Genomic DNA, 15,055 nt, shown 5'->3' on the forward strand with positions numbered 1-15,055 from the left:
AATGTCTTCCTTGGCTGACAGAAGCAGAAGATAGCACATATACTACATAATTGCCATCCTTGTTCTATAAACTATAATGCAAGATCAGAAGGACTTCTTCTGTGACTAGAGACAGAATGCAGTCTAGGTCTGCAAACCAGGGGAGGGATTAGCAAATATATCAGCATAGTTTTGAGGCAGGAGGTAGATGGGTCCCACCCAAGGTATAGCAATTGGAGATTCATTCCCTATTGACATTGGTGGCTTAGATAATGAATCTGCCTGCAATGCAGGAGACCCCAGTTCGATACCTGAGTCAGGAAGATCCCTAGAAGGGACTAGCAACCCACTCCAGTATTCTTGCCTGGAAAATTCCATGGGTAGAGGAGTCTGGCCTCTACAGTCCATAGGGTCCCAAAGAGTTGGACATGTTTGAGTGACTAACACTTTCACTTTTCCCTATTGACTAAAACTCCAAGACAAGAATAGCAGGTCTATTAAGGGAGAAGATTGGGCCCTGCCCAGACCACATATTTCACGTTCCCAAAGTTAAGAGACCTCCCTGACCACACATGCATAGAAAAGAATCCTTGGTGGCCAAAGGGGAGTGATGCCAAGGGATGTTCCCTATCCAGATGTTATCTTGGCTAAGAGATGCTTGCACACACATGGGAGGATCCTGAGATATTCCAAATATGGACTGTGAGCCAGGCAAATAAAAATGATTGGCCAAAGGAAACCTGGAAGAAATACCCCATAAAAGTAATTCAAACTGCCATGAGGGTGTGATTCATGGACTCTCCCTCTGAGTCTGCCCATGTGTCTATCCACATGTAGTGTACTCTAGTCCTCTTTAATAAAGACCTCTTTCACTACTTTCTGTCTTTGTGGAAATTCTTTTCTGCAAAACTAAAGGCCAGGGCCCTAGTCACTGACCACTAGTCTAGCGGCTAGAATCTGGTGCTTTCACTGCTGCAACCCAGCCTCGATCTCTGGCTGGGAACCCAAGCCCCACTCTAAGCCACTGCAGGCCGTGGTCACCCAAGATCAGTTCCATCTGAAGGAGAGTCATCTGTTATCTCAATGGCAAATAGCCTGAAATGAAATTATTGTGGGAGTTTGGTTCCTTAATAGAAAGATGAAGACCTAAATGAACACAAAGTTGTGAGTCCAAAGAGTCTGCTGAACCCAGAAAAAGGTTAATAAACCTGGTGAGGGGAAAAAAACAGCCCAGGGATTGGTGCCAAATATCCATGGTTCAGTGGCTAGTCATCAGCTGTATGCCTTTGGGCATCACAGCCTCTCCCCCTGGGACTGTCTTCATCTCTGTTGATAACAGGTAGGGGTGGGTGTGTGTGTGTGGGGGGTGTATGTGTGTGTGTGTATTAATTAAAAGGGCCTGACACAGAGAACAACTGAAATAATAGTCCTTTCTGCATCAGAGTGTAAATTGATGGATTTCTTCAAAAATTATTCTTTCATACAGTGTGTTAACATGTTTTTGGGACAGATTCTATTCTAAAAGATCAGTGAGTGCATCAGCTATAGATTGCTTTGTGGATATTTAAATAAAGCAACATAACTCCCATGTGATAGTTGGCATGCAGTTTATCTGGCAACTCTATGTAAAAGGGGACTCTGTAAGGAAGACAAATTACCAGTAAATCTGAATCTACTCATTTTTATCCTTAAGACGTGATACAAGCTGCCCATTGATGCTTCCACTGCCCAGTTCTATCAGTTTTAACTGCTGTATGAGTAAAGTATTACAGATCAGAAGAAATTATTCCGAACAGATGCATAGCTCAGAAAACAGACAACTCTGGGTTCGGGGAAAGATGGTGTTTTCGGCACTCTTTCACACGACTCTTGAAATTTTGGCTGCTCTTAGAAACCAATCTCTTTTAAGTGGAAGTTGCCTTTTAAATTCAATTTAGGCTTAGACTTATTTCCAGAGGAGTCTTAACAAGAAGAACTATGCAACACTGTGTATTGAATGGAACTGTTTTCTGGCTCCCTTAAGAATTTTAAAGATGAAAATTCAGGTAGGAAATGATCATTATCAAAATGGCTTGTCTATAAGAGATTTTATCTGTGTTTACTTGTTTGCAGGAAAGCAGTCTAAATATCTTCCTATGACTCCACAAGGAGAGAAAGTTGGGCAGCAGGTGAAACTTTGATCACGTGCCTATGATTTTAAAATATTAAAAAAAATTCCAGCTGGGCCCAAAAGGTAAAAGCTTCTGTGGAAAAGCATTTGGATACAGGAAGAGCTAAAAGAACAGGACAGAACAAGACTGAGTTATTTAGACAGCCTGAAAATCTTTACTATGGAGACAGTAGAAAGAAAACACACCACATACACCGTGCTGATTGCTGAAAAAATGGTGTACATCTACATCTGAATAAAGAAATTTACTTAGAAATAGATTTTAAAATGTCCAGAACCACTTAATATCATTTGCAGTCTCTGGGAGGCATACAATTCAGTGGTTATAAAGTTGGAGTAACGGTCCTAGGTGCAAGTCTTAGCACTCTCCTCACTATAAGAGCCTGGAGAAGGTACTTCACTCTGTTTCGGGTTTACTAGCTATAAGTTAACACTGCTACTACTTTCAGTCACCGTGGGAATTGACACACTGTTCACAAAGTGCTCACTATGGTGCTTGACACTAAAAAGAGAGGTCTGTAATGTTAGCTTTGATTATTTTTGAAGTTCTGAGGCAGGTGCAATTGAGAGGAGGCTCAGAGCTGACACTGAGCAGAAAAATCAACACTTCCCAAGCAGTTTCTGCATTGGAGGTGGTGGTGGGGGATGAGGTGTTATCCCGATTGAAAAGTTTTTCACAAGTAACTTAAAGGTACTAGTTCAGGAATATGGGTTTAGTGTTACTATTCTTAAACTGTGTAAGTGACATATACCATTGTATATATATTTCATAACTTTGCAGCATACCAAATTTTACTACATTAATTGCTTTAATGGTGTTACATATTCTTAGACACCCACAGTTCATATTTACTGTTTATAAATGAAATTAGTGACTAAAGTTAAACATTTCATATAGTCTGCTTGAATAGTGTGGCCATATACCTGTGGCAGATTCATTTTGATATATGGCAAAACCAATGCAATATTGTAAAGTTAAATAAAATTAAAAAAAGCAAAAAAAAAAAAATCATCTTTTAAAGAGATCCAGTAAGGGACTAGTATTTGGCCCTTGTCTCTTCTGTCCTTCCGTATTCAGATTTAACTAGGTAAATTTTTAAATGTGCATTATCAGAGTCTAAACTAAAAGACAAACATCAGATTGGGAGAAAACATTGCCTCTACTCACGCTTGCAAAGTGTTATGTTTAAGAGGCATCAAAGAACTCTGGAAGAAAAGATTAATGTTCTGGATAAACGGTGTACTACCGTAGCACAACTTTATAAATTTGGTAAGAGTCATTGAAGTATGCCCTTACACTGGGTGAATTTTATGGTATGTAAAATACATTTCAATAAAACTGTAAAAATAAAGTCCTTCATATATTAAGAACTACGAAACAGCTGGGGAAAAAAGTCAACAGCAAAATGTGAGAGAGATATAAGCAAGAGAGTCACAGGAAAATAAATATGGGTGGTTAATAAGGACAAAAATAAGTTTGATATGATCAGCCAAACTGCACTGCAAGGAGCAACAAGAGCACTTTTCACCTATCATTTGGTAACTTTCAAAACTTCATTTCAAATTATATAAATTATATGAGTAGGCAGTACATTTAAAGAGTTCAAAGGTAAAAATGAAAAAGGGTATAAAAATGCACAGCAAAGTTTCCCTTTCTGCCTGTTTCTCCTAGATCTCTAGTTTCTCTTTTTCCCCAAAACAACCAATGTTATCAGTATCTTGAGTAGTTTTACAGAGATAATTAATATATATATAGGAAAATATGTACATTTACTATTGCCACCTTATGAACGACAATCAGGCCCTGAATAAACTGCTCTTTACCTTACTCTGTTCCTTCAAGAGCTTCCTCTATGAGTACCCAGAGAGCTTCCTCATTATCTGTTTTACAGTGTATAGAGTTTCATCATGCAAACATACCACAGTCTTTTGAGAGTCCCTTGGACAGCAAGGAGATCAGACCAATCAATCCTAAAGGAAATCAATCCTGAATATTCTTTGGAAAGTTTGAGGCTGAAAGCTCCAATACTTTGGCCACGTGAAGCCAACTTACTGGAAAACACCCTGATGCTGGGAAAGATAGAGGGCAGGAGGAGAAGGGGATGATACAGGATGAGGTGCCTGGATGGCATCAATGACTCAATGGACATGAGTTTGAGTAAACTTAGGGAGATAGAAAAGGACAGGGAAGCCTGGCAAGCTACAGTTCATGGGGCTGCGAAGAGTCGGACATTACTTAACGACTGAACAATGACAACCACAGTCTATTTAAACATTTCCCTCGTAGTGGAACGATTTTTTCCCCCTGTATTTTCCCATGAACATTGCCCTGTATATTTGTCATTTCACTTGTGTGTGAGTACGTCTCAAGAGCAGATTCCTAGATGTAGTTTTGATAAATACAGCAAAACTTTTAAAGACTGTATACAACATCACTGACAGTTTAGGAAATGGATAGCTCATACTCTGCTTTAGGGATGTAATCCTGCTTTGTATCAAAATTAGAAGTATGTGCACACTCTAACCCAGAAATTCTATTTCTAGGAATCTCCCCTACAGAAATTCTTACAAAGGAACACAAAGTTATATGTTTCAGTGTCGTTTAAAATGACAAAACATTGGAATCAACTTAAATAGACAGCAATCTTAGTAAACAAATTATGGTACCTCCATACTATGGAGTATTATGAAGAGGTTAAAGACAGACAGATAGAACTGACATGGAAAAGCAGCCCTCTAAGATGTGTTAATAAGAAAAGCACATTGCATGAGTGGAGTGGTTGCACATAAGACAGATGGAAAAGTTAGATTTAGAGATCTATATACAGATACCACAAGTCTCTCTTCCTCAACCCCTTTGTCCTTCCCTCCCTTCCTTTCTACAAATGCATAAAGATCTAGATGAACACACACTAACATTCACTGTAAGTTGAGAAAAAGGCTGGAAACAATACAAGGGGAATGTCTAATCTTTATTATATTTCTTGTATTGTTGGACAGTTTTTACAATGAGGACATACTCACATGTAGCTTCTGTAACTGAAAAATGACATTTGTAAATACCAGTAAAAATTCAAATGAAGGTATCACAACCATTCCAAGGCTTTTTCTTTCTTCTCCTACCCCTGTTTTTCATTAATCACGAAAAATTTCAAGTAAACATAAGGCACAGAAAATAATATAACAGACATTCCTGCACCCACCATCCAAATTTAACAGATGTTAACATTTTGCCAAATTTGCTTCAGAGTGTGTTTTAAAAAAAGAATGAAAATGTTACTGCTATACTTAAAGCTTTGTGCCTTACCTTCAAGGTGGCAATTTTTTGGAAGTTGTGCATCATTTACAATCTTTTATCATAAAATAAGGTGCCCATAGACGATTAAAAAGAAAAAAAAGTCTTAAGCTTAGTTTTCTCACATTTTGCAGAAGACTGCTTGTAAGAGTGATTACAGACTGCATCTTTTTCTTTTTTTTGGACCACCTGAAGAGTATTCCATTTCCTATTCATCTCCTGTCACCTCATACCCTGGTCTTAATGCTATCTCCCTGAACGACCATCTTCTCTGGGCTCTGTGTCCATCCTCTTCCCTCTGTTCCATCTTGACAACTACTGCCAGATTACTTCCTAAACTACAGTTTCTCAGCTTCAGCATTACAGACATTTGGGGGGGATAATTCTTTGTTGCAGGGGCTGTCCTTTCCATTGTATGATGTTTAACATCATCCCTGTCCTCTACCTACTAGATGCCAGTAGCACCTTCTCCAGTTGTGAAAACAGAAAGTGTATCAGGGGACATTGCCACATGTCCCCTGCAGGGAAAAGTCATCCTGGTTGAGAACCACTGTCCAAACTATGACTTTTGATATCATGTCCGTGCCCAAACTGCCTCCCATTTTCCTATCATGACATAATCAAATTCTTCCTTCATCTCCTCTAGCTCCACCTGATTTCAAGGCCAGTCACAATCTGCCCTCACTTTCATTTCTCACTTCTTTGTATCATTCAAGTAGATCAATCTTCCTGCTCTACTGACTTCTTGAAATAGGCTAATTCTCACCTCTGGGCCTGTGTGCATCCTTTCCCACATCTGAAGATGCGTCTTAGCTGCTAGTTTTGGTCTATTCAACTTGTTTGCCCTTCAAGGTCAGACTCAAGTCCCATTATTTTTTATAATGTTTTCTAATGACTTTGGCCTCTAGCTGTATCCTCCTTTGGAGGTGTGAAGTCTGGTAGTTTAGTGGATGGGTTTCGGAATCAGGTCAATGTGGGGACAGCTCTGATGCTCCCACAAAAAAGCTATGTGTGTGGGCTCCCTGGTGGTCTAGTGGTTAAGAATCTGCCTGCCAGGCTTCTGGTTCAAGAAAGCAGAGTAGAAGGACGTGTGCTCATCTCTCGCTATGAGAGCACCAAAACTGTACCTAGCTGTTGAACAACCATCAACAGGAGGCTGCTGGAACCCACCAAAAAAGATGTCCCACGTAAAATGACAAAGAAGAAGCGGCAGTGAGACAGTAGGAGGGGCGCAATCACGATAAAATCAAATCCCATACCCACCAGGTGGGTGACCCACAAACTGGAAAACAATAATAGCAAAGAAGTTCGTCCATTGTTGTGAAGGTTCTGAACCCCATGTCAGGCTTCCCAGCCTAGGGATCCGACAAAGGGACTGGGAATCCCCAGGGAATCTAGCCTTGAGGGCCAGTGGGATTTGATTATAGGCCTTCAGAGGACTGAGGGAAACAGAGACTCCAGTCTTGGAAGGCACAAACAAAATTTTGCACACACCAGTACCCAGAGGAGAGGAGCAGTGACCCCAAAGGAGACTGAATCAAAACTACCTGCCAGTGTTGGAGGGTCTCCTGTGGAGGCGTGAGTCTGCAGGGCTCACCATAGGGATGGGGGCACTGCAAGGTTTCCCTCGGCATAAACCCTCTTGGAGGTCACCATTAACCCTGCCATAGGGCCCACAGACTCCAGGGCTAGGTTGCCTCAGGCCAAACAGCTTTCATGGAGGGAGTGCAACCCCATCCATCAACAGATAAATGGATTAAAGCTTTACGGAGTAAGGCCCTGCCCACCAGAGCAAGACACAATTTTTCCCATCACCAGTCTCTCCCATCAAGAAGCTCACACAATCCTCAGAATGGGAGAAAACAATAGCAAGCGAAACAACTGACAAAAGATCAATCTCCAAAAATATACAAGCAGCTCATACAACTCAATACTAGAAAAACAAACAACCCAATCAAAAAGTGGGAAAATGATCTAAACAGACATTTCTCCAAAGAAGACATACAGATGGCTAACAAATACATGAAAAGATGCTCATCACCACTCATTATTAGAGAAATGCAAATTCAAACTGCAATGAGGTATCACCTCACACTGGTCAGAATGGCCATCACCCATGGGATTTTCCAGGCAAGAGTACTGGAGTGGGGTGCCATTGCCTTCTCCATCACAAAGACTACAAACAGTAAATTCTGGAGAGGGTGTGGAGAAAAAGGAACTCTTTTGCACTGCTGATGGGATGTAAACTGACACAGCCATTATGGAAAATGGTACAGAGATTACTTAAAAAACTAGGAATAAAACCACCCTATGGCCCAGCAATCCCACTCTTAGGCATATACCCTGAGGAAACCAAACTTAAAAAAGACACAGATACCCCAGTGTTCATTGCAGAACTATTTACAATAGCTAGACCAGGGAAGCAATCTAGATGTCCATCAACAGATGAATGGATAAAGAAGTTGTGGTACATATACACAATGGAATATTACTCTGCCATAAAAAGGAACACATTCAAGTCAGTCTGATGAGGTGGATGAACTTAGAGCCTATTATAGAGTGAAGTCAGTCAGAAAGAGAAAGATAAATATCATACACTAATGCATATATATGGAATCTAGAAAGATGGTACCAAAGAATTTATTTGCAGGGCAGCAACGGAGAAACAGACATAGAGAACAGACTTATGGACACAGGGAGAGGGGAGGAGAGGGTGAGACATATGGAGAGAGTAACATGGAAACTTACATTACCATATGTAAGATAGATAGCCAATGGGAATTTGCTGTATGTCTCGGGGAACTCAACCAGGGGCTTTCTATCAACTTAGAGGGGTGGGATGAGGAGGGAGATAGGATGAAGGTTCAAGAGGGAGGGGACATATGTACACCTATGGCTGACTCATGCTGATGTTTGACAGAAAACAACCAAATTCTGTAAAGCACTTATCCTTCAATTAAAAAATAAATAAATTAAAAAAAAAGAAGAAGCTTACACAAGCCTTGTAGCCTCAGCCATCAGAGGGCAGACAGAAGAAGCAAGAAGAAGCATGGTCTCACAGTGGCTAAAACAAAACCATATTACAGAAAGTTAATCACAATGAAAAAGCAAAAAGTCAAGTCCCAGAAGAAGGGACAAGATAAAATCCCAGAAAAACAACTAAATGAAGTGGAGATAGGCAACCTTCCAGAAAATGATACTGAACATGATTCAGGATCTTGGGAAAAGAATGGAGGCAAAGATTGAAAAGATGCAGAAATGCTTACCAAAGGCATAGAAGGACTAAAGAATAAACAGAGATGAATGGTACACTAGAAGGAATCAACAGCAGAATCAGTTCAGTTGCTCAGTCATGTCCGACTATTTGCAACTCCATGGGCTACAACACACCAGGCCTCCCTGTCCACCAACTCCCAGAGTTTACTCAAACTCATGTCCATTGAGTTGGTGATGCCATCCAACCATTTCATTCTCTGTCATCCCCTTCTCCTCCTGCCTTTAATTTTTCTGAGCATCAGGGTCTTTTCCAAAGAGTCACTTCTTCACATCAGGTGGCCAAAGTATTGGAGTTCCAGCTTCAGCATCAGTCTTTCCAATGAATATTCAGGACTGATTTCCATTAGGATTGACTGGTTTGGTCTCCTTGCTGTCCAAGGGAGTCTTAAGAGTATTCTCCAACAACACAGTTCAAAAGCATCAATTCTTAAGCACTCAGATTTCTTAATAGTCCAAATCTCACATCCATACATGCCTACTGGAAAAACCATAGCCTTGACTAGATGGGCTTTTGTTGCTAAAGTAATGTCTCTGCTTTTGAATAAGCTGTCTAGGTTGGTCATAGCTTTTCTTCCAAGGAGCAAGTGTCTTTTAATTTCATGGCTGAAGTCACCATCTGCAGTGATTTTGGAGCCTCCAAAAATAAAGTCTGTCACTGTTTCCACATCTATTTGCCATGAAGTGATGGGACCAGATGCCATGATCTTAGTTTTCTGAATGTTGAGTTTTAAGCCAACTTTTTCACTCTCCTCTTTCACTTTCATCAAGAGGCTCTTTAGTTCTTCTTTGCTTTCTGCTGTAAGGGTGGTGTTATCTGCATATCTGAGGTTATTGATATTTCTCCCAGCAGTCTTGATTCCAGCTTGTGCTTCATCCAGCCTAGAATTTCTCCTGATGTACTCTGCATATAAGTTAAATAAGCAAGGTGACAATACACAGCCTTGACACACTCCTTTCCCGATTTGGAACCAGTCTGTTGTTCTGTGTCCAATTCTAACTGTTGATTCTTGACCTGCATACAGATTTATCAGGAAGCAGGTCAGGTGGCCTGGTATGCCCATCTCTTGAAGCTTCTCCTTTGCCCTTGGACATGAGATATCTCCTCAAAGTCACTCCAGCACTGCACAGCTGCTGCTCCAGTGCTTACCATCTTGCTGGATGTTGGGTATCTCCTCAAAGCCACTCCAGCACTGCAGAGTGCCCAATAGCAGAAAAACTGAGGCAAAAGAATGGATAAATGACCTGGAGGACAGAATGGTGGAAACCACTGCCACAGAACATAGAAAAAAGAATGACAACAAATGAAGACAGCCTAAGAGACCTCTGGGACAACCTTAAATACACCAACATTTGGATTATACAGGTCCCAGAAGGAGGAGAGAGAAAGGTCTTGAGAAAATATTTGAAGAGATAATAGCTGAAAACTTCCCAAACATGGGAAAGGAAATAGTCAACCAAGTCAAGAAAGCAGGATAAACCCAGGGAGGAACACACCAAGACACATAGTAATCAAACTAACAAAAATTAAAGACAAAGATAAAATATAAAAAGCAAGAAGGGAGAAATGACAAATAACATATAAGGGAATTCCCATCAGGCTATAAGCTGATTTTTCAACAGAAATTCTACAAGCCAGAAGGGAATGGCATGATATATTTAAAGTGATGAAAGGGAGGCAACTACAACCAAGGATGCTCTATCCAGCAAGACTTTCCTTCAGATTTGACAGAGATATCAAAAGCTTTCCAGACAAGCAAAAGTTAAGAGAATTCAGCACCACCAAGGAGAAGGCAATGGCACCCCACTCCAGTACTCTTGCCTGGAAAATCCCATGGATGAAGGAGCCTGGTAGCCTGTAGTCCATGGGGTCGCTAAGAGTCGCACACGACTGAGCGACTTCACTTTCACTTTTCACTTTCATGCATTGGAGAAGGAAATAGCAACCCACTCCAGTGTTCTTGCCTGGAGAATCCCAGGGACGGGGGAGCCTGGTTGGCTGTCGTCTATGGGGTCGCACAGAGTTGGACACGACTGAAGTGACTTAGCAGCAGCAACTAGAATCAATATCTTGTAATAACCTATGATGGAAAATAATTTCAAAAATAATATATGTATATATATATAACTGAATCACCTTGCTGTGCACCTGAAACATTGTGTCAATTATACTTCAATAAAATATATGTATTTAAAAAAAAAATCTGCCTGCCAATGCAGAGGACATGGGTTCAATTCCTGGTTCGTTAAGATCCCACATGTCGTGGAGCAACTGCGCTTACTATGTAGTGTGCCACAACTACTGAGCCTGCACTCTAGAGCCCCAGCTTCACAACAAAAGAAGCCACCGCAATGAGAGGCCTGTGCACCACATGAAGAGCAGCCCCTGCTGCCGCAACTGGAGAAAGCCCACAAGCAGCAACGAAGACCCAGCACAATCAAATAAATACATCTTTAAAAAAAAAAAAAAGAAAGAAAAGTGGCCTAAGCCATTCTTGCTTTGCTGAGGACAGAAAAGCATAAGCATAGATCTTGGATCCTTGATAATGCCTTTTAACCCCCAAATAAACCATCTTGGGGTCAACCACCTCCAGATTTATTGAATAAGATTAGAAAGCTTCTTTGGACTTCCCAGGTAGCGCTAATGGTAAAGAACCCACTTGCCAGTGTAGGAGATATAAGAGACAAGGGTTCGATCCCTAGGTCGGGTAGATTCCCTTATTCTTGCTTGGAGAGTCCCCATGGACAGAGGATCCTGGTAGGCTACAGTCAAACGGGTTGAAAAGAGTTGGACATGACTGAAGCAACTTAGCACATAGCACACACACAGTTTCTTTATTTTCAAGCCCCTTGAAGTTTGTTTTCCCTTACTTGCAGCCAAAAGCATTTTAATTGGTACAACTGAAACCCAGAACAAAACATATTACAGCGAAATGGTTTCAATAAACACTTGAATGCTTACAGGTCTGTATCTGAAAGCATGAACTCCCACATCTAAGAAACCTCTCCAGCATAAAATAGCTTTCTTTTGATTGAAGCCCAAGGTCCTAGTGAAGGACTCGTTTTTTCCCCTGAAAATCGACACCTGTAGAATATACATGCCTCCCCTTTCATCTTCCCATGTCACTGAATAGAGTGAGTACAAGTAGCCAAGTGACATGTTGCATAGCAACCTCAAGGATTATTCAATTGGAACTGCAGTCACATCCCAGTCGTTAACCTTCAAGTACCCATGGAATGCCTAACCGAGGACACTATTCCAGTGAGAAGCTGGGGAACTGTGCAGCATAAGGAATTAAGCCTCGCCTGTAGAATGGTTATGTTCAAGGTAAGGTAAGACAGATGTGGGAAAAGTCCCAAGATAAAGACCATGTGTGGGTAAGTGGAAAGGTTGTAAAAGGGTGGATACAGTGTTTGCTTTCACTGGAAGATGTAAGAAAAGAACCAGAAAGTCAGGACTATTTTTTGGTCACACATATTTGTAAATCATTTGCTGTTAGTCATTTATTTCATTTAGGCTAATTAGCTAATTCCCTTTGCTAATTTCATCCCCATAGAGAAGTCCTTGTTAATTACCCAACTAAAGTAGGATGCCCCACCTGTCATTCCCTCAGTCTCCCTTCCATGTGATCTCACTGGTTTGTTTTTTCTTCCTAGCACTTAGGCCTATATTGACTTGTATCAATCTAGGGGAGATGGTTTCTTCATCTGTCAACATCACTGTGCAAACCAACCAATTATATGTATTCTAGGAAACTTTGGATGTTAACTGAAAAGTTTTCACTCTCCTACTGGAAACAGATCTTAAAGAATTGCTTACACACAGGCATGGAGACCTATATACTAGAGTGTTCACTACAGCATTATTTGCAATACAGGAAAACTACAAAACAAGGGGAATGTTCATCAATAATGGAGCCATAACATAATTCATGATATAGCCATACTTTGTAATTCTGTTAGCAGTTAATGAGTAATTAATAGTAATAATACTAAAAGCAGTTAAGAGTTGTTGAATGCTTACCTATATTTTATCATTTTTTCCTCTAAAACTCCTCTGAGATACAAACTTTTATTACAGATGAGTGAACTAATGCACACAAATGTTAAGTGATTTGGCCAAGGTCAGACAATAAGGCAATGGCAGAGTTAGGATCCTTGATTAATTCTTCCCTAGGACACACACTTTCAACCACTCCTGTCTTCCAGCAATATGAGAAGATATGTGTGCTCAGATAAAAAATCCTGGAAATTCTATTAGCTGAAAACAAAAGCAAATGGCTATACAATGAATCTGTTCAAAAAGCTAGAGTTTGGTAAGTAACTGTGTATATGTATGGATGTGAGAGTTGGACTGTGAAGAAGGCTGAGTGCCGAAGAATTGATGCTTTTGAACTGTGGTGTTGGAGAAGACTCTTGAGAGTCCCTTGGACTGCAAGGAGATCCAACCAGTCCATTCTGAAGGAGATCAGCCCTGGGATTTCTTTGGAAGGAATGATGCTAAAGCTGAAACTCCAGTACTTTGGCCACCTCATGTGAAGAGTTGACTCATTGGAAAAGACTCTGATGCTGGGAGGGATTGGGGCAGGAGGAGAAGGGGACGACAGAGGATGAGATGGCTGGATGGCATCACCGACTCGATGGACATGAGTCTGAGTGAACTTCGGGAGTTGGTGATGGACAGGGAGGCCTGGCATGCTGCGATTCATGGGGTCGCAAAGAGTCGGACACGACTGAGCGACTGATCTGATCTGATCTGATGATATGTGTGTGTGTGTTATTTATTATTAGTGCTTACCTCTGAGGAGGAGAGGGCAATGCAAACTTGCAAATTTATTTGTTATAATCTTAAGATGTTTGGGTCTTTTATTATTACCAGAGTAATTAAGAAACAGTTGTGCAGAGACAAGATGGCACAAGAGAAAGACATGAACTCATCTTTTCTTATGGCAACACCAAAATCACAACTAACTGCTAAACAACCATCAACAACAGCACCATCAGAAACAAAACACCGGAACCTACCACAAGAGATACTCCACATCCAAAGAAGCCACAAGATAGTACGAGGGGCACAACTGCAATAAAATCAAATACCATACATGCCAGGTGGGCTGCCCACAAACTGGAAAACACTTTTACCACAGAAATTCTCCAATAGGAATGAAAATTCTGAGCCCCACATCAGGCTCCCCAGAGCCTAAGGGTCTGGTAACGAGTGGAGGAGCCCCCAGAGAATCTGTCTTTGAAGGCCAGTGGGATTTGATCACAGGAATTCCACAGGTCTGGCGGAACCAGAAACTCCACTCTTGAGGGGTGTAGACAAGGTCTTGTGCCCATCAGGACCCAGGGGGAAAAAAGCAGTCACCTCGGAAGAGATTGGATCAGACTTACCTGCTCATATCAGAGGGTCTCCTGTGGAGGCAGGGGGCGGCTGTGGCTCATTGCAGGGACAAGGACAATGGCAGTGGTACTTCTTGGGAATATTCATTGGAATAAGTCCAGAGCAGATGGCTTCACAGACGAATTCTATCAAACATTTTGAAAAGAGGTAACACCTATCCCTTTGAAATTCTTTCAAAAAATTATAGAGGAAGAAACACTCCCAAGGTCATTTTATGAGGCCAACATCACCCTGACACCAAAATCAGACAAAGATACTGCACAGAAAGGAAATTACAGGCCAATATCACTGATAAACTTAGATGCAAAAATCTTCAACAAAATAATAGCGAACTAAATCCAACAATAGATACACCATGATCAATTGCGATTTACCCCAGGCATGCAAGGATTTTTCAATATCTGCAAGATGCTCAACATTGCTAATTATTAGAGAAATGCAAATCAAAACTACAGTGAGGTACCACCTCACACAGGTCAGAATGGACATCATCAAAAAGTCTACAAATAGCAAATACTGGAGAGTGTATGGAAAAAAGGGAATCGTCTTACACATTTGGTGGAAATGTAAATTGGTACAGCCACTATGAATAGTATGGAGTTTCCTTAAGAAACTAAAATTTGAGCTACCATATGATCCAGCAACTCCATCCCTGGGCACATATCTAGAGGAAAACATGGTTTGAAAGGATTCTTGTACTCCAGTGTTCACTGCAGTGTTGTTACAATAGCCAAGTCTTAGAAGCAATTTAAATGTTCATCTACAGAGGAATGAATAAAGAAGATGTGGTGCATACATACAATAGAATATTACTCAGTCATTAAAAAGAATGAAATAATGCCATTTGTAGCAATGTGGCTAGACCCGGTACTAAGTCAGAAAGAGAAAGACAAATACCACACGATATCACTTAAATGTGGAATATAAAAAACAA

General features: G+C 40.8%; 1 protein-coding gene across 9 annotated transcripts in view; it reads right to left on the reverse strand.

Moving 5' to 3' along the window:
* CCDC66 (coiled-coil domain containing 66) overlaps positions 1–14,248 on the reverse strand; it is a 104,328-nt gene extending 90,080 nt beyond the window's left edge. For 4 of the 9 annotated variants that reach the window (XM_086367426.1, XM_086367424.1, XM_086367421.1 and 1 more), the window contains exons 1-2: positions 14,112–14,248; positions 8,440–8,508 (exon numbers count right to left, since the gene is read on the reverse strand). In XM_086367426.1, coding sequence (XP_086223552.1) covers positions 8,440–8,508; positions 14,112–14,119 — 77 coding nt within the window. In that variant the 5' untranslated portion in view covers positions 14,120–14,248. Of the gene's footprint in view, positions 1–8,439; positions 8,509–14,111 lie in introns of those variants that run through there. The other 5 variants (XM_086367432.1, XM_086367428.1, XM_086367423.1 and 2 more) reach the window with 4 other exon arrangements.
* Positions 14,249–15,055: the final 807 nt, after the last annotated feature.

Source organism: Bos grunniens, chromosome 22 (genome assembly GCF_055505025.1).
Source record: "Bos grunniens cultivar Pamir isolate PY7600 chromosome 22, Bosgru_T2T1.0, whole genome shotgun sequence".
In the NCBI taxonomy this organism is placed as follows: Eukaryota; Metazoa; Chordata; class Mammalia; order Artiodactyla; family Bovidae; genus Bos; species Bos grunniens.